General features: G+C 38.6%; 1 protein-coding gene across 1 annotated transcript in view; it reads right to left on the minus strand.

The window, feature by feature from the left end:
* The window catches only part of LOC136238978 (leucine-rich repeats and immunoglobulin-like domains protein 1), a 55,757-nt gene that overhangs the window by 15,892 nt on the left and 20,865 nt on the right, over positions 1-19,000 (minus strand). Inside the window, exons 4-6 of the mRNA XM_066029703.1 lie at positions 11,281-11,592; positions 9,713-9,880; positions 7,852-8,019 (exon numbers count right to left, since the gene is read on the minus strand). Of these exons, the coding sequence (XP_065885775.1) occupies positions 7,852-8,019; positions 9,713-9,880; positions 11,281-11,592 (648 nt within the window). The remainder of the gene's footprint in view (positions 1-7,851; positions 8,020-9,712; positions 9,881-11,280; positions 11,593-19,000) is intronic.

Here is a 19,000-nt window from a genome sequence, read left to right on the forward strand (position 1 = left end):
TACGTAATGTCCAAGCTGGATCGGAATAGTACGTAATGTCCAAATACTGTAAAACAATAAGAAGTGAATCTACACACAGTAGGGATATTCACCTCTTATTGTTTTACAGTATTTGGACATTACGTACTACTCCGATCCAGCTTGTTTCAGTACTGTAGCACAGTAGCGATATTCAGTTCTTATTGTTTTACAGTATTTGGACATTACGTACTACTCTGATCCAGCTTGTTTCAGTACTGTAACACAGTAGCGATATTCACTTCTTATTGTTTCACTTTCTTCTGGTAGACAACGATACAAATGTCTCAAAATCACGTGATTCGTTGCAGCAGTTCGTAGGGTTCTTCGTATGCCATGATATTCACTCTCCACATTGTTGAAGTAGTCTATCATCAACTCAAAGTATCGGTTGTTTGATTTTATTGGTCAATTTCTGGAGGCAGCACGATCTGTGCAGCTTTTTGGCGACAGACAAAATGTTTCTTCCTCAGGAGCACAGGACAAGCAGAGCAATAACCGCGCCATGGGTTAGCAATGATCAGTACTTGGTAAAGTTCCTGCATGCGGAGTATGGTTATAATTGAAGCTTGTTAGCCATCTGGCTGAGCCATCTATATGCTAAAATTTGGCCAAAATGATGCAATTTTTGCAAACAAATATCAGAATGGTTGATGAATCAGTGAGACAGCCTCCAACAGCAAAGATACGAAGCTTATGAACACCTAACAATATGGCTATCTCGCCCACTAAACGCATAGAGCAACCCAGTGCATGAAATAGGCAATCACGTGATTGATATTCAAATCTCAGAAAATGCAACCATAATCTATTCCAATGACCTTAAAATCATTTGGAATCAAGTAACAATCAGTTTGTGTACATTAGGTTCAGCATCTCGATTGGCCCAGCTATCTTGGACTCTCCCTATGAGCCATCACACTCCTGCACTGGCCTAGACCATGCCTGAGTGAACAATTAACACAAATATTTTCAAAAGGAGCACACTGCATGGTTCCTATTCAGAAATGAAAGTGACTTCATGGGTATGTCCGCGATTTGAATTTCAATCACATGAGTGCCTATTTTATGCACTGGGTTGCTCTATGCATTTACTGGGCGAGATAGCCATATTTTTAGGTGTTTATAAGCTTTGTATCCTTGCTGTTGGAGACTGTTTCACTGATGTATCAACCATTCTGGTATTTGTTTACAAAACTCGCATAATTTTGGTCGAATTTCAGCATATAGATGACTCAGCCAGATGGCTAACAAGCTTCAATTATAACCATACTCCACATGCAGGTACTTTACCTAGTACTGGTCATTATTGACCCACGGCGCAGTTGCTGCTCAGCTTGCCCTGTGCTCCAGAGGAAGAAACATTTTGTCTGTTGCCAAAAAGCTGCACAGATCGTGCTGCCACCAGAAATTGACCAATAAAATCAAACCACCAATACTTTGAATTGATGATAGACTACTTCAACAATGTTGAGAGTGAATATCGTGGCATACAAAGAACCCTACGAACTGCTGCAACGAAAAGGAAAAATCACGTGATTTTGAGACATTTGTATCATTTTCTACCAGAAGAAAGTGACAAACTTGGTTGCCACGCTGGTGTTATTCAAGTTACACTTAGCCTAACACATGACAGTAGTTACGTAGTTGATTGGAGGATATCGATTTTTTTGCGTTACAGACCCTACCATATGTCTACAGACTGTAATTGTTGTAAGTGAGCATGGCTCATGAAAGGGGCAGAGCTATGCTATGACTTATAGTAACACGTCCACATTTAATTTAGCATGTGGGATCAAACCCGAATAATCTGTAAAGCAGGATCTCAATGACCCAACTTGGGTTAACATTGTTATTAAATAAACTATATTTATTGACTGACATATTGCTATATAGTGTGAGTTTCTCTTTCCGATCAATATCAACAGCGTGTCACATACACGTGTGTTTTTGGTGCAACCAGCAAACACGTGTAGCTATTCGAATAGTTTGATGCAATATACACTGGTATGGAAGCCGTACTGTAGTCTATTAACACTCAGCGGTAGAGCCTTGACTGATGGCCATGGTAAAGAAGGATAAAAGGTAAGACAATAGCACAAGCATTGAATGCTTATCAATATACCAAAGGTTTTGTCTTAAATGAACTAGAAACGTTTCTGGGAAAAAAATAGGGCTGTAGCTGTAGCCACTTTTTCGCCATGCTTGACTGAAGATGTCAGGCAGGCAGGCAGGCGGGTGGGCGGGAGGGGCGGGCGGGGCGGGCGAGAAGTGACACTTTATAACAATACCTTAGCTCTCATATATACACTGCATGGCTGTTGTGACTCAGTGGAACACGGGCAGATCCTGCATGGGAGGGGGGAATTTTGAGGTTTCAAATCAAATCTCAAAGTGTGTTAGAGCGGGTGGGCGGGCGGGCGGGCAGGCAGGCAGGCAGGCAGGCAGGCAGGTAGGCAGGAAGGTAGTAGAAAATTCTGTTGAATAATTTTTTTTCTAAATTCTGTAGCAACTTGACGCAAACGTTTCGGGTTGATCTGAAGACACTTTTGGACTTGGTTTTACCCAACCAATACTGTCATGTCATTGTGAGGAAAATCGTGGCAGGTTTTTGGGTTATATTATATCATGGATCGCCCCCACACCTTCGATGTCCCTAATATACAGTACTATCGTACTGTATGATACTATCGTACTGTATGATAGAATTCTATACTGGAGTAAATAAATTAGCTGAATGCTCAATTAGGGTGACTGTTCTATTACAGTATCTCGATCTCGCATTTGTTACACGGAGTTGGCTTTCGAATCATAACTCAGTGGTATGTAATCCGATTCTTCTGTACTACTGCAATGAGTTTCTATGAAGATTATTCCAGCTATACACCGGTTTTCAGCTCATTGCTCTAAGCGGTTTGCCTAGTAGGCGTAAAAACTAATACTTTTTTATTCATGAAAATCGATCGTGTACTTGTTATTGTTATTAGCGCTTTTTTTTCTTGTGAAACAGGTTGGGTTTTGTGTCATATCACCATGGCCTTTATCTCGATTCCTTTCAAACCACCAAAAGGCACTTCTACGATGGTTACTCCATGAAGCGGTTTACCTTGTATGCGTGACAACAAATCAATCTTGTTTTACGCAAATAATCAGTAATAACTCCCAAACCATTCATCGGATGTGCATGCACCAAATTTGATGCTAGAATTCGCCTTTGTACTCCCTTTCTGTGTGCCAAATTTCAAGGCGATCAGAGTATGTGTTTTCATTTTATAGCAATTTTTGCAAGTGTGTGAAAACACGAAGAAAGAAAAAAAATCGAAACGTTGGCAGCTCGTATCTCAGAAATGGCTGGAGCGATTTTCTTCACATTTAGTATGTAGACTCCCCTGGCTGGCGGGAAAGTCTGCAGCAAATTTAGATGCAATCAGATTAGGGATCACCGAGATACAAAGGTATGAAAACAGCGTTTTCTTTCTTCCTGTCAATGTACCCACGGTGTGGCGCGCCGGCTTCTTGGGCCACACGACACACTATCCTGTGTCTTGATCACTTGTAAGATTCATGTCAGGGGCTAAAAAAGGGGCTAGTTGTGGCCAAAAAGCTAGTTGTAAGTGACTTTTGGCTAGTTGTAAATGGTGATTTGGCTAGTTGTAAAAGTCAGGAAGCTGCACCACAGAAAAGTATAACCTCAAAGTTATGTATTATTATGTGCACATGCGTGCAGCTTAAATCTCTTTTACAGGGATTTGGCTAAAGTACCTTAAGATCCTATCTTGAGATTGCTATTTTTCAAAAAATTTCTACTCTCCACTAGAGATTGCCTTACAATTTAGCCTATAATCATAGTTACTTTTATTACAGTCCACAATTAAAATTGCCCTATAATCTAGCTAATAAACAATAGTTTATTCCTAAAAAAAGACTTTCAACCCTGTAACTATGCTACCTCTATACATAGTTCTTTTTATCCTTTCAATTTACCATTTCCTTAAAACATCCAGATTTCAGCACATTTCTCTGAAATTGCTTCCAGATCCAATTTCATTCCAGCTACATTTTCAAAATTTCCCAGGACAGTAATACAGTATATATGCCCCAGCCCCACTACAGCCTTCCCCATCCACTGACACGCCACTACACAAGTTCTCTCTTCACTACTTTAGCTATTTAGACAATCACAACAACAATGATAGAGTACAATATGTATCATAAATGCAACTTTTGTTTACATGCGTAACAAATACCCCCGCTCTCAGGTTTGGCTAGTTGTAAAAAATGGTTTTTTTAGCCAACGATTCATGTGCAATTCACATAGTGCCACGAAATTATAAATCTGTAGTATTAACCATTAATAAGGTTTTTATGACCATGTAAAACAGAAAAAAATTTCATAGATGGCAAAGAAATTCATGCACTTTTCACGAGGAATGTAGGGTCACCAATGTCACCCATGTGTGTAAATTCATAGGTATTTAATGAAGTATTGTGATAAAATCATGGGAATTTCCCAACACTTGAATGCTTTTCAGGGTAGATTCATGTGTAATTCATAAAATTCATTGATTATTCATGGTAATTTCATGGCTAAAAAGTTAGTAGTTAAGGTTTATTACAAACATATTTTATCGCATTAGTAGCGTATCATGTATGCTTCATCAACTTTAGGTGGCAAACAACTAGAAACTCATAAACATAACTTTCATTTGTGCTTCCTTTCTAAGATCATTCGTAACTTGACATGTGTCTCACTCAGTGACATCATTTCAATGAATACCACAACAGCAGCAGAACTGAATCACAACAACAACAGAAGTGTACTGTAAATTTAACCATGTAACTGGTCATCCAAACTTTACTATAGTTGACTTGACAATATACACCAAAAATTATCATAATATGTGACCGGGAATGCGAAAACAGGGCATGTGGGCACAAATTACACACCGTCACTTTACAGGTCATATGTCAGTACTGGAACAAAATATTTACATTCTGAAACTTGCATCCTAAAGCCAAGTAAATGCGTACTAAGACTTGAAAATTGCATTGCCATAGCATTATAGTGCAAAACGTTATTAGTGGTGAAAGTTTGAAACAGTAGGCAAAAATCATGTGCCCACATGCCCTATTTTTGCAGGCCCAGTCGCATATGTGACCCAGTCTGGGAAAACCGGTCTTATCACCCATGTCAGCAGATGCAAATTTTCACCCAGGACACAAAGCTACATGAATAAACTATCTAACTCCACAATCAAATTCAGCTAGACTTGAGTGGCCTGGTTTTACTGGCTGCTTTTTCCAAGCCCGGTGGCGATCTGTACATGCGGTGTGGGGTCTTAATGGAGCTCTGGTCAACCTGGGGATGGCTGTATGTGGCTGTACAGCTCTGTGGTGTTGAATATGTACCTCTGCTGTGAATTTCCTTTCCAATTTGAGACCTCAATGGCCCAAAACTTGGCCTAATTCATCCCTACACCTTCCTTTTCAATTTTTGAACACCATCTTGCCCGCCTTCCAGGTCCCCTGCTTCCCACTACTTTTGGAGGTTGTCTGATACATTCAACCTCAGTTTTATTTTTCTCACAAACACAAAGCTTAATGAATACACTATCAAGTTTCACTGCCACAGTCAACCACAGTAAAGTGGTCTGCTTTTGCTGGCTACTTTTTAAAGCACAGTGGCGAGCTGTACGAGTAGTCTGGGGTCTTGATGGAACCCTGGTCAACCAGGAGATGGCTGTGTGTGGTTGTACAGCTCCGTGGTGCTGGACAATGACCTGTGCTGTAAATTTCCTTTAATTTTAGCTAGTTCTGAGGTCTGAATGGCCCATAACTTGGCCTAATTCATCCGAACACGTTTCTTTTCAATTTTTGAACACCATCTTGCCCGCCTTCCAGGGCCCCCACCTCCTACCTTTCTGGAGCTCACCTGATACAGACAACCTCGGTTTAAAAACTATCTAAAATGGCGGAAACTTAGCTGTTGGCTACTTCTTCAGTGTATGATCAGGAAGGTAAGAAATTGTTGTGAAACATGTGAAAATTTGGTATGCATAGCTACCACCATTGGCTAGCTACAACACTCTGAATAATTAAAACCAATGTTTCTCGATACTTTTAAATGGGCGATAAGACCGGTTTTCCCAGAGACAGTCACATATGTAATTCAATTCTCTTGAACTTAGACACACTTGTAAGGAATTTAAATCTGCCAATTTTGTTTTGGAATCCAAACCTACATAGAGCTATTGGTGGTTATTAAGTATGTTGAATGCATGTCCATACAGAGTGTAATAATAGAACTTGTTATACAACAGTACCAGACTAGCAAGCCAATGTGTGTGTGTGTGTGTGTGTGTGTGTGTGTGTGTGTGTGTGTAGTGTGTGTGTGTGTGTGTGTGTGTGTGTGTGTGTGTGTGTATGTGTGTAGTGCATGTGTGTGTAGTGTGTGTGCGTGTAGTGTGTGTGTATGTGTGTAGTGCGTGTGTGTGTAGTGTGTGTAGTGTGTGTGTATGTGTGTGTGTGTAGTGTGTGTGTGCCGTGCGTGCGTGTGTGTATGTGTGTGTGTGTATTCCAGGTGAAACTATGGATGCCCACACCTTCATCTGTTGTGAGACATGGCACAGCCTATTAATTTTTTCTAGCCCTTCCCAGTAGAATTTTTCTGTGCTAACTCAAAGCATCTGAGAAGTGCACAGGTGTCCAGAAGCTAGTTTGGTGTGTAGGCATATAGGCATGACCATGCTAGAAAAGCAGTTGAAGGCTTTGCTATTGTGTGTGTACATACGTCTGTGCATGCATGTGTGTGCATTGGACAAACACATTTGCTTATGTGAAAGCAATGATGGTATTCTCTTACACCTGTGCTTCTGCATACTATTAGATATATAATGTAACTATTTCACAATCATGTTATTACCCACTACTAGAACTAAAGGAAAAATGTAGCTATGCATATTGAGTGATAAAGTCCAAATTTTGACTACGGTTGCTGTGCATCAGTATGGTCAAGTTTGTAATGCACAATATCAGCAAGTCATCAATTACACATACCTGTAGAAATTGGCAAAACCTATGGGTTACACTTATTACAATGCGCGTAAAATTTTGGAATCATGGTAGTTTTTACTTCAACTCAGCATGTACTGTAACTAAGTATAATGATACATTGACATGTATGACCTGAAATTGAACAGGTTTTAAGTAATGGCCATAACCATGTACAAGGGTGGCTGTAGGATTTTTGGTGACTGGTTTCTGATCAACAATATCTCGATCTGAATGTGAACGGTTTCCAGAAACCTCAGAAACACCCTAGAGCTGTGCCTACATGTATGCAATAAAAATGCACTCTAGTCATACAACATACAGTAGAACCACCAGTAAATTAACATGGATGATGGGAAACACTTTTATGCTCTATATTTAACAACATTCACTCCTATATGATATGACATTGATAACTTGAATACTCTGTTTCTAAAGGTATCTTTCTGTGTTAAGTTTAACTATACAGTACAATACATGAAGATGTTAAGATAACAAGCCAGTTACATTGACCGTCCCTAGTTACCCCTGCACAACTACCTTTAGATTGTCATTTTAACCAAAAATTTTTATAGTTTAAATTTACCCATGGAAGTCGAATTGATCCATTTAAATATATTGTGTAACATTATCATAATTGAGATAATGTTGATCATACTATCGCATCCTTAATTCGGGCACTTAGAAAGGTTTATACAGTAGCACAGCATGTATAGAATTGCAGTACAATATGTTCATAATGCCACAAATCACAAGTCGAATACATACACACATGTTTTGTACCTGAACAAAGACTTGCATTTGAGCACACTCCGTTTATCAACACAGTATGTCCACTGCAAAAGCAGCCATTTGAAAACGCAGGAATTTGATCACACACCCTATGAACTGTTAAATTGCTACAAGTCAATTGCCAACTAAATGTGCGATATTCTTTTCCTGAAGGACAATCTAAAAGTGTAATAAAAAAGGTTAGTGAATGTCAGATTACAATACTTGTTAATCATGTACATATCCTATACTGTACATAAGGTATGTATGCACAAGCATTTAATGCACACACACACACACACACACACACACACACACACACACACACACACACACACACACACACACACACACACACACACACACACACACACACACACACGTGCAATCTAAGTTTCCCGCCATTTTAGATAGTTTTTAAACCGAGGTTGTCTGTATCAGGTGAGGGGATCAGGTGAGGGGATCAGGTCTGTATCAGGTAATTTTTGGTGTATATTGTCAAGTCAACTATAGTAAAGTTTGGATGACCAGTTACATGGTTAAATTTACAGTACACTTCTGTTGTTGTTGTGATTCAGTTCTGCTGCTGTTGTGGTATTCATTGAAATGATGTCACTGAGTGAGACACATGTCAAGTTACGAATGATCTTAGAAAGGAAGCACAAATGAAAGTTATGTTTATGAGTTTCTAGTTGTTTGCCACCTAAAGTTGATATTGCACTGCAATTCTGTATCAGGTGTCTGATACAGATATACTATTAGATATATATAGGCATATAGGCATGACCATGCTAGGAAAGCAGTTGAAGGCTTTGCTATTGTGTGTGTACATACGTCTGTGCATGCATGTGTGTGCATTGGACAAACACATTTGCTTATGTGAAAGCAATGATGGTATTCTCTTACACCTGTGCTTCTGCATACTATTAGATATATAATGTAACTATTTCACAATCATGTTATTACCCACTACTAGAACTAAAGGAAAAATGTAGCTATGCATATTGAGTGATAAAGTCCAAATTTTGACTACGGTTGCTGTGCATCAGTATGGTCAAGTTTGTAATGCACAATATCAGTAAGTCATCAATTACATATACCTGTAGAAATTGGCAAAACCTATGGGTTACACTTATTACAATGCGTGGAAAATTTTGGAATCATGGTAGTTTCTTCTTCAACTCAGCATGTACTGTAACTAAGTATAATGATACATTGACATGTATGACCTGAAATTGAACAGGTTTTAAGTAATGGCCATAACCATGTACAAGGGTGGCTGTAGGATTTTTGGTGACTGGTTTCTGATCAACAGTATCTCGATCTGAATGTGAACGGTTTCCAGAAACCTCAGAAACACCCTAGAGCTGTGCCTACATGTATGCAATAAATGCACTCTAGTCATACAACATACAGTAGAACCACCAGTAAAATAGCATGGATGATGGGCAACACTTTTATGCTCTATATTTAACAACATTCACTCCTATATGATATGACATTGATAACTTGAATACTCTGTTTCTAAAGGTATCTTTCTGTGTTAAGTTTAACTATACAGTACAATACATGAAGATGTTAAGATAACAAGCTAGTTACATTGACCGTCCCTAGTTACCCCTGACTACTACCTTTAGATTGTCATTTTAACCAAAATTTTTATAGTTTAAATTTACCCATGGAAGTCGAATTGATCCATTTAAATATATTGTGTAACATTATCATAATAGAGAAAATGTTGATCATACTATCGCATCCTTAATTCGGGCACTTAGAAAGGTTTATACAGTAGCACAGCATGTATAGAATTGTAGTGCAATATGTTCATAATGCCACAAATCACAAGTCGAATACATACACACATGTTTTGTACCTGAACAAAGACTTGCATTTGAGCACACTCCGTTTATCAACACAGTATGTCCACTGCAAAAGCAGCCATTTGAACACGCAGGAATTTGATCACACACCCTATGAACTGTTAAATTGCTACAAGTCAATTGCCAACTACATGTACGATATTCTTTTCCTGAAGGACAATCTAAAAGTGTAATAAATAAGATTAGTGAATGTCAGACTACAATACTTGTTAATCATGTACATATCCTATACTGTACATAAGGTATGTATGCACAAGCATTTAATGCAGACACACACATACACACACACACACATACACATACACACACACACACATACACACACACACATGCAAACACATACTTTCATTACTGAATATATGCTAATTGTATGAAGGAAGTATTTTGAATGCATGTGCATACAGAGTGTAATAATAGAACTTGTTAAACAGCAGTACCAGACTAGCAAGCCAATGTATGTGTGTGTGTGTATTGTGTGTATGTGTGTGTGTTTGTGTGTATTCCAGGTGAAACTATGGATGCCCACACCTTCATCTGTTGTGAGACATGCCATAGCCTGTTAATTGTTTCTAGTCCTGCCCCAACAGAATTTTTTCTGTGCTAACTCAAGACATCTGAGAAGTGAACAGGTGTCCAGAAGCTAGTTTATTGTGTAGGCATATAGGCATAACCATGCTAGAACAGCAGTTGAAGGTTTTGTTATTGTGTGTGTGTACATTTGTGTATGCATGTTTGTGCATTGGACAAACACATTTACTTATGTGAAAGCAATTGGTATTCTCCTACATCTGTACTTCTGCATACTATTAGATATATAATGTAACTATTTCACAATCATGTTGTTACCCACTACTAGAAGTAAAGGAAAAATGTAGCTATGCATAATTATTGAGTTATAAAATCCAAATTTTAAATACGGTTGCTGTAAATCAGTAAGGTCAAGTTTGTAATGTACAATATCAACAAGTCGTCAATTATGTATACATATAGAAGTTAGCAAAAACGTATGGGTTATGCTTATTACAATGGGTAGAAATTTTTGGAATGAAGCTAACTTTGGTAGTCTCTACTTCAATTCAGCATGTACTGTAACTAAGTATAATGATACATTTACATGTATGGCCTGAAATTGAACAGGTTTTAAGCAATGGCCATAACCATGTACAAGGGTGGCTGTAGGATTTTGGGTGACTGGTTTCTGATCAACAGTATCTCGATCTGAATGTGAATGGTTTCCAGAAACCTCAGAAACACCCTAGAGTTACCCCTACATGTATGGAATAAATGCACTCTAGTCATACAACATACAATATAACCACCAGTATAATAGCATGGATGATGAGCAACACTTTTGCACTCTATATTTAACACTGTTCACTCCTATATAATATGACAATGGTAAATCGAATAGTTTGTTTCTAAAGATATCTTTCTGTGTTAATGTTAGCTATGCAGTACAACACATGAAGATATTAAGATAACAATACCTACTATGCATGTATATATATATATATATATATATATATATATATATAAATATATATATCATGTCGCAACATACCCTGAATGATAATCAAACTCCTGGTAGCAATACTAGCACTGTTATTAGCTCTACACTGGTATGATCCTGTGTCTTCTCTATAAAAATTTGTGAATGTTACGTTTCTTCTCACATAAGGCAACCTACTACTACCAATAAAAGTAGTGGTACTAATACTCATTGAAGCTCTGTTGCTTAAAGTTCCATTAGTCTTACTCCATATTATTGTAGGTGGAGGATAACCTAACACTCCACATGTGATTGTCATAGTGTCTCCTTCAGCAATAGCTGTTGTAGTATTCTCCAATGGATTAGTGATGTTTGGTAAATACACTAAATAACAATAAATTGTGCTCAAATAATTTTATTGGTATACATGTACAGTACTAAAATAGTAACAGGGCAGGCTTTATGTATGTATGTACGTATGTCTATACAGTTTGTCTGTACAGTGATGTGTTGTTGTAATAATTATGTTTTTATCACACGCCGTAATGTTATAAACTCATTGCGGAGGAAGGATGGCTGGTGTAGGACAGCATGCCGTAATGTGTCATGGTATGTTTGTATTTGCTCAAGTTAGCAAGTTAACACCATGTCACTTTTGATTTCACATCTTCTTCACTCTGGTTTAGATATAACTAATTGCATACAACAAAGTTGGCCAGAGGACCACCTTTTTACTTGTCTTTTACAGAAGAAGGTAAAGAATATTATTAACATTGTCATGTGCATTTGACTATGTATGTGTATATTTTTAAGTAGTTTATTTTTGTATGTACCACTCTGCGTGGGCAGTTCAAAGGCACCGTCAGTGCCATAATTTGTATATTGCATTGCTGCAGACCGCAGCGAGTGCATTATAACTTATAACGCACTCGTTGCGGTTTTGTAGACCACAACGAGTGCATTATAAGTTATAATGCACCGACCGCAGTGCAATATAACTGGCTGCGGTTTTGTGCAGCATAGCACAAGTGCCGGTGGCGAAGACCACTACGACACCTCACCTAATAGGTGGAAAGACACTTCACAGATCACTCGAATTCTTTTATAGCCTGACATGTAAAGGTCGATTGTGGGCCATAACGTCACCAATACGTATAATGTTTACAAGCAGCCAATGGCGATCGAAAAAGCCAACACGTGTGGCCACAACTCTAGTCTACATATATATAAATGTACTTATACACCTTACTAGTCTGGTGCCATCTTAGCCCAGATTAAACTGTAGTCCACTTCGACAATGACTCAATAAAACAAATATATTCTAAATAATACTAACCTTTATGTTCGATTGTGGTAACCAGTTTTGTCATGCCACCAGATTCGAGTTTAGCCAGTGTGAATAGTAAGAATTAGACTAGTATCGTTTTGTAGTTAGGGTTTGTTTACTTAAACCGTCTATTTAGCTGCTTTTTTTCGCTCGAGAGAATCACTATGGCGATTAGTCTAGCGCTTAGTCTATATGGCGATTGAGTGATCACGCTGGCATGCTGAACACTAAATGATGAGAGTAGAACAGCGAATGCAGGTTAGTGATATAACCCATAGCATACTAGCTTTCAATATCTCAGGTGGCTGCAGGGGGAACGTCATCGCAACGTCCAGCTTGGTTACCCACAATCGATGTTAGAAACCTGGCCTTTATAAGTGTTTCAGCTGTCTTGTGAGACTCTCCCCACCTATTAGGTGAGTACGTGGTACATAACAGTTATACAACGTGCACTCGTGCTCTGCCTGTATAAACGCACTTGCCTTCGGGCCTGACGGCCCTCAGGCTCGTGCGTTTATATCAGGCAGAGCACTCGTGACCGTTGTATAACTATATAATGTATAATTATGTACATATGTGACCAGATATTACAAAACTGATCCAAATCGCACATCAGGCAAAATCTAACTAACACTACCAGTGGATAGTTACACTATTGTACAACTAGTTTTGACCCTCAGTACTACTCAAACTACTCAAGACTGGTTTTAACAGACATCTTTTCTGGGTGGTGTGGAGAGCTTGAATGGCAGTTTCTGGTCTTGTGAAGGACCTGGTTTGGCTAGAATCAGTGTATTACTGGTGGACAGCCTGATAATGTTAGTCAGATGTTGTTTTTTTTCTGTTGATTTTGCAACATACCAGCCACTAAAGAGCCAGCATGGTTCCACAATCTTGTGTCTGGACTACATTCGTGTCTGTCTCCATTTTGAAGTCTATCTCTTGCCCACCCCAACCCTACCACACCCCCACCTCACCCATCACTGCTTTTGAGCACTTGTTATACTACTTTGCTCGAGGGGTCACCAACTGCTTCGAAATCCCGTACACCTTCAATGAAATCTTGTCTGAAATATGAAATCTTAGCTATGTTCTTATCGTGATTCTGATTCTATAGCTACTCGTTCTGGTACCATAGCTTACTTTCAACTGCTCCTTCACAAAAGTAAGAATGAAATCCGATGTTCCGCTCCGCTTCGGATTTGTATTAAGCGAGTTGTGGAAGCCAAACAAAACCAGGAGTTGTGGGAAAGAAGCCGTACAAAACCAGGAGAGAATCCATGCAAACTGCTGAAATGTAAGAATAAAATCCGATGTTCCGCTCCACTTCGGATTTGAGTTGTGGAAGCCAAACAAAACCAGGAGCTGTAGGAAAGAAGCCCTACAAAACCAGGAGACATACAGAGAATCCATACAAAACCAGGAGCTGTAGGAAAGAAGCCGCACAAAACCAGGAGAGAATCCATGCAAACTGCTGAAAAATAAGAATGAAATCCGATGTTCCGCTTCGCTTTGGATTTGAGTTGTGGAAGCCAAATAAAACCAGGAGCTGTAGGAAAGAAGCCACACAAAAGCAGGAGACATACAGGGAATCCATACAAAATCAGGAGCTGTAGGAAAGAAGCCGCACAAAATCAGGAGAATCCATGTAAACTGCTCCTGCACAACAGTAAGGATGAAATCCTATATGTTCCGCTCCGCTTCGGATTTGTATAGTAAGCGAGTTGTGGAAGCCAAACAAAACCAGGAGCTGTAGGAAAGAAGCCGCACAAAACCAGGAGACATATAAAATCTGTCATGAAAGCATACAAAAAACAAAGGAGGTTTGTACTGAAGTTCGTTGCTGTTATATAGCTAGATTGTTTGCCTTGACTTTGAGGAATGGCTGGCAAAGGATTAGAATCTGAAGCTGACATGGACGAACTGCATGACAGTGATTTTGTACAGATGATGAAGAGAAAGCTGCCCCCTACTGTTATCAATTGTCTACTAGCCACGGGTAAGCTAAGGTCGTGAGAGCATGCAGGGCACGAATGACCGCGGTACTCACGGTACCGATAGACTCTATATGCATGCCTTACGTGATACCGGTAATAGCTATTTACAATGTCATGTACTAATTAGCTCTGACCCTTTATTATAACTCATAAACTTTCTAGTTAGTCAACGTATAGTGAGATAGCATACAGCATTTACAGATTAATTAATTAATCCCTTTGCTGGCGTGTTTGCGGCGCAAGATATTTAGATAGGGGGCTCTAGTTTGGTGAAAAGAGCGAGAGAGAGAGAGAAAGAAAGAAAGGTCAACACTTGCTAAGAATGGCTGCCCTCCACAGATTGTGTCACTGATAGAGCGCATAAAATCCTTACTCACAGCTTCACAGTTTGCTACCACAGCTTCTCTGAATACTGTGACTGCTTTATTAGAGTTACTGACTGCTCTATTAGAGTATCTCGATCTATTCAAAGTTTAAATCGTAAGGGGGACTCCATGCAGCCCCCTTGCTCCCGGTTTGCTACTCCTATGGTTTAAGTGCAGATTAAAGGGAAAGAAGATTCCATGCAGATCCCACAGGCATTGAGCTGTTGTGGCTCCTTCAGTGCATGCCTGGATTGCATGTTGATGGAGATCAAGTCATGGGTCTGGGATTTTCTTCTGCATTCTACACAGGCTTAGGTGCATGATCCTAACTCCCTGTATTCACAGGCTTTAGCTATAAACTTCTCACACTGCAGATCTCCAGTGTAGTATAGCATTCACTGACAGACAGATCTGCCACTGCAATATGCACGGTGTTGGTGTCCTTATTTTGGTTATTTACAAGTAATTTTGTATAATATAATGCATATAGGCATATAGTAATGTGCATAATACACCCTAACTATCTATTAATGGCTGCATGTATAATATTCTTGAAGGTTATGTTGACAGAGAGGCGATTGAGCTGATGATAGTGCCAGATAGCCTAAAGGAGATTGAAGATTTTATATCCGATAACTTTCCTGGAGATAAAGCATATTTTGGTCAGATAACAAAACCAGTTTTTAAATTTCTTCCAGCTCATGCCGCAAAGCTGAAAAACTTTGTATCTGAAATAAAGGATGACATCTCTACTAAACCACTAAAGAGAGCTTCAGATCTGCCTAAAGCTCTAGCAGATAAGAGAAAGTGTCAACCAAGTTCTAAACCTGTAATCTTATTTGATCCCGATGACATTTATGCAGCTGTTAGACAGCAAATGGTAAAATGGACTCGTGGTCAACCCAATTTGAATTTGAAAGAAAATTATGATTATGAAATTATTATTTCTCCAGCATTATCTACATCTCAAGATAATCACATTGTGGTGGTGCGGTGTCTGCGCTGTTCCAAGAAAACAAAAACTAGATTATTTCAAAGGGGTTCTGGCTTTATGCTATCTAATTGGACCAAACATGTGCTGAAGTCTTGTGCAAAGGATAGCAAAAGGAAAGATAACTTTACGCAGAAGCCACTATTGTTTACTGCTGTCACATCCCAAAATGAAAGGTGTTTATTTTTTGTTTCAAATGTATATAATTATCTTTAATTGTAATGTTAGCTGGTTACCTCAGTAGCTAATTATGCATGCCTAACAGTTATGTTCGTTGCTTAGCTATAGGCATTGTGTCTTATTGTTGATTGTTTTGTTTTTGCAGTTCCACCTTGTGCAGTTCTGAGAGTGACAATGATTTGACATCCCCTAATTCAGAACGGGAACTACCATTAACTGATCAAGATGCTAGCTCAAATACACCTAGTCAAAAAAATTTTCACCTATCCCCTCCAACTCTCAATCTGGATCTAAGTGTCAGGTTGGAGGGGATGAAGAAATGACTATTGACACTGATTGGTCCAGGAAAGCACGTTCATATTTAAAAACTTTGTCAGCCAGTAATCATTCACACAAAATAACCGAATACTTCCCTATTATTAAGCAAATAGACAAGTTAATCTTAGAAAATAAGCAACTTTCTACATTTATTAATTCAAACTTACAACCAAATAAACCCAGTCAAGTTGTTTTTAACTCTGCATTTCTCCAGAAACTGTATGAAAATTGTGTGAGAAATGAAAGTAAAAGGCCGAATGGTCGTCGCCATGATGAAATCGTGATAAAATTTTCTATTTCTCTGTTTATATGGTCAGGGCCCATAGCATATGAATTTTTACACAGAAATATACCTGCAGCCATTCCTTCCATTTCTCTCATTAGAAACAAGATTCATTCTCAATATTCAGATGTTCCGGAAGGAATCTTCATGTTTGATGAACTGGTGTTACATTTACAAAAATTTAAATGCCCATTTGTTGTATCAATATCAGAGGATGCAACTAGAATCATTAATCGAGTGGAGTATGATTCCAACAGTGATCAGTGCGTAGGGTTTGTATTACCTATCAGGGATGGGATGATACAATGTGGAGTATATGAAGCAACTTCATTTGATGCAATTACTGAAATGTTTAAGACAAGACCATTATCTAAGTTTGCATATGTATATGTTGCACAGGCTCTGTGTGATGGAATTCCTTCCTTCTGTTTAGCTTGCATAGGTACTGACAATAGGTTTGACTATCAGTCTATATTGTTTCGTTGGAAGTATATTTTTAGTGAATTGAAAAAAAGAAGTATACAAGTGATCAACTTTTCCTCTGATGGTGATTCACGTCTTCTTAAAGCCATGCTCATCATGTTGTCACTTCAGAAAGAGCCTTCATTTGATCCCAGCACAGTGACCTCAGATATTAAGCTTTCATCACAGTGGGTTGATTGGTTTATCCTCCCAAGGCTTTCACTTTTTAGTGTTTCACAAGATACAGTACATTTGGGGGTAAAATTGAAAGCAAGGCTGATGAAACCTGGCATACTTCTACCACTGGGAGTGTATGTAGCAGCTGCTGCAGATCTAAAAATGATATTTGAACACTATGGAAAAGAAGTGCACAACATCAGAATGAAGGACTTGGACCACAGAGATAGACAGAATTTTGATGCTGTTGATCATTTAACAAGTGAAGCTGTTATCACTTTATTAGATCGATGTGGGTGTTTGGGTACAAAAGTGTATCTTAAAATGATTCGGTACATTATAGATTCTTTTTTGTGCAAAGACTTAGAACCAAAGAAACGAATTAGTCAATGCTGGACAGCTGTGTTTTTCTTCCGGTATTGGCGACAGTGGATACTAGATAACAGTGAATATAACCTTAAAAATAATTTCATCACAAGAAATGCTTATTTGTGTGCAGAAATTAACGGTCACTGCTTAATAAGTTTTTTGTTAGTCTGCAAATCTGTCAACCTCCCTTTAATGCCTTGGCTTTTAGGATCCCAGCCATGTGAACAACTGTTTCGAGCAGCCAGGAGTATGAGCTCTGTTTACTCCACCATGATCAATTTTAGTCTGTTAGGTTTGTTACGACGTCTTCATCGAATCCATATTCAAAATATACTTGAAGCCGAAGGTGAAGAAAACGGTATTTTGTTTCCTAGAAGAGAGCAGCATCGTAGAAAGCATGGAACAACTTTTAGTTCTGCACAAAGGCTGCTTCACAATGATGTATTAGCTGTCACAATGAAAGATATAGAAGACTGGATAGAAATTGGAAAAGCTGAAGCTAAGAATCTTTTGCAAGTATTAGGTATGGACATTCTGTTAAAAGCTAACCAACATTGGAATGAAGTGAGTGCTGGCATTAATGCTATTGAAGCAATATCAACTGAAGATCTTATTGATGGGGATGAGGCTGAAGATGACCATGAAGATGGAACTGGTAACACTGATGTTGAATTATGTGAAGAACAGGCTGATGGCATTGAAGATGACATTAAGTGCCTGCAGGAAAGTGGTGGTATCTCAGACAAAAATGCTACTTGTATGCTCAAAGACATAAAATTTTGTCGACTGCCAGATAATGATTTAGGTATAAATTTACCTGCTTATACTACTAATAAGCAAAATGATTCAAAGAGTACTTCAAAAATGAAAAGAGAGAAAAAGAAGCATATTTTATTTGTTGAGGTTAATCTGTCCAATGGATGCGCTGTATATATTCGAAAATCCACATTGGTGTGGATATTACAAGAGAATGAAAGACTGTCTAGTGATAGATTGTTCCGCGTAAGAGAAAAGCAACCTTTTTCCTCTTCTGTACACGATTATTCCAATTCCATGGCTAAGTGCTTCCCCATTAAAGCCTCGAGTGTGAGTCCTGGAGATGTTTGCGTGTTTGTGTTTGAAGTAAATACTGGGTATTCTTGGGATCTGGGCAAGATTATGCAGTTTTCAGGGGGAAAAAGAAGAATCCCTTATTGTAAGGTTGTTTCTGAAGAATTTGATCAGATTTCTGTACTATGCCAGTGGTACAAGCGATATGGTAGTGAAAATGATGATTCAAAATTCGAAATACACACTGATGCTATTGTCCATGAATATCTACCA

This window comes from Dysidea avara, chromosome 1 (genome assembly GCF_963678975.1).
Source record: "Dysidea avara chromosome 1, odDysAvar1.4, whole genome shotgun sequence".
Lineage (NCBI taxonomy): Eukaryota > Metazoa > Porifera > Demospongiae > Dictyoceratida > Dysideidae > Dysidea > Dysidea avara.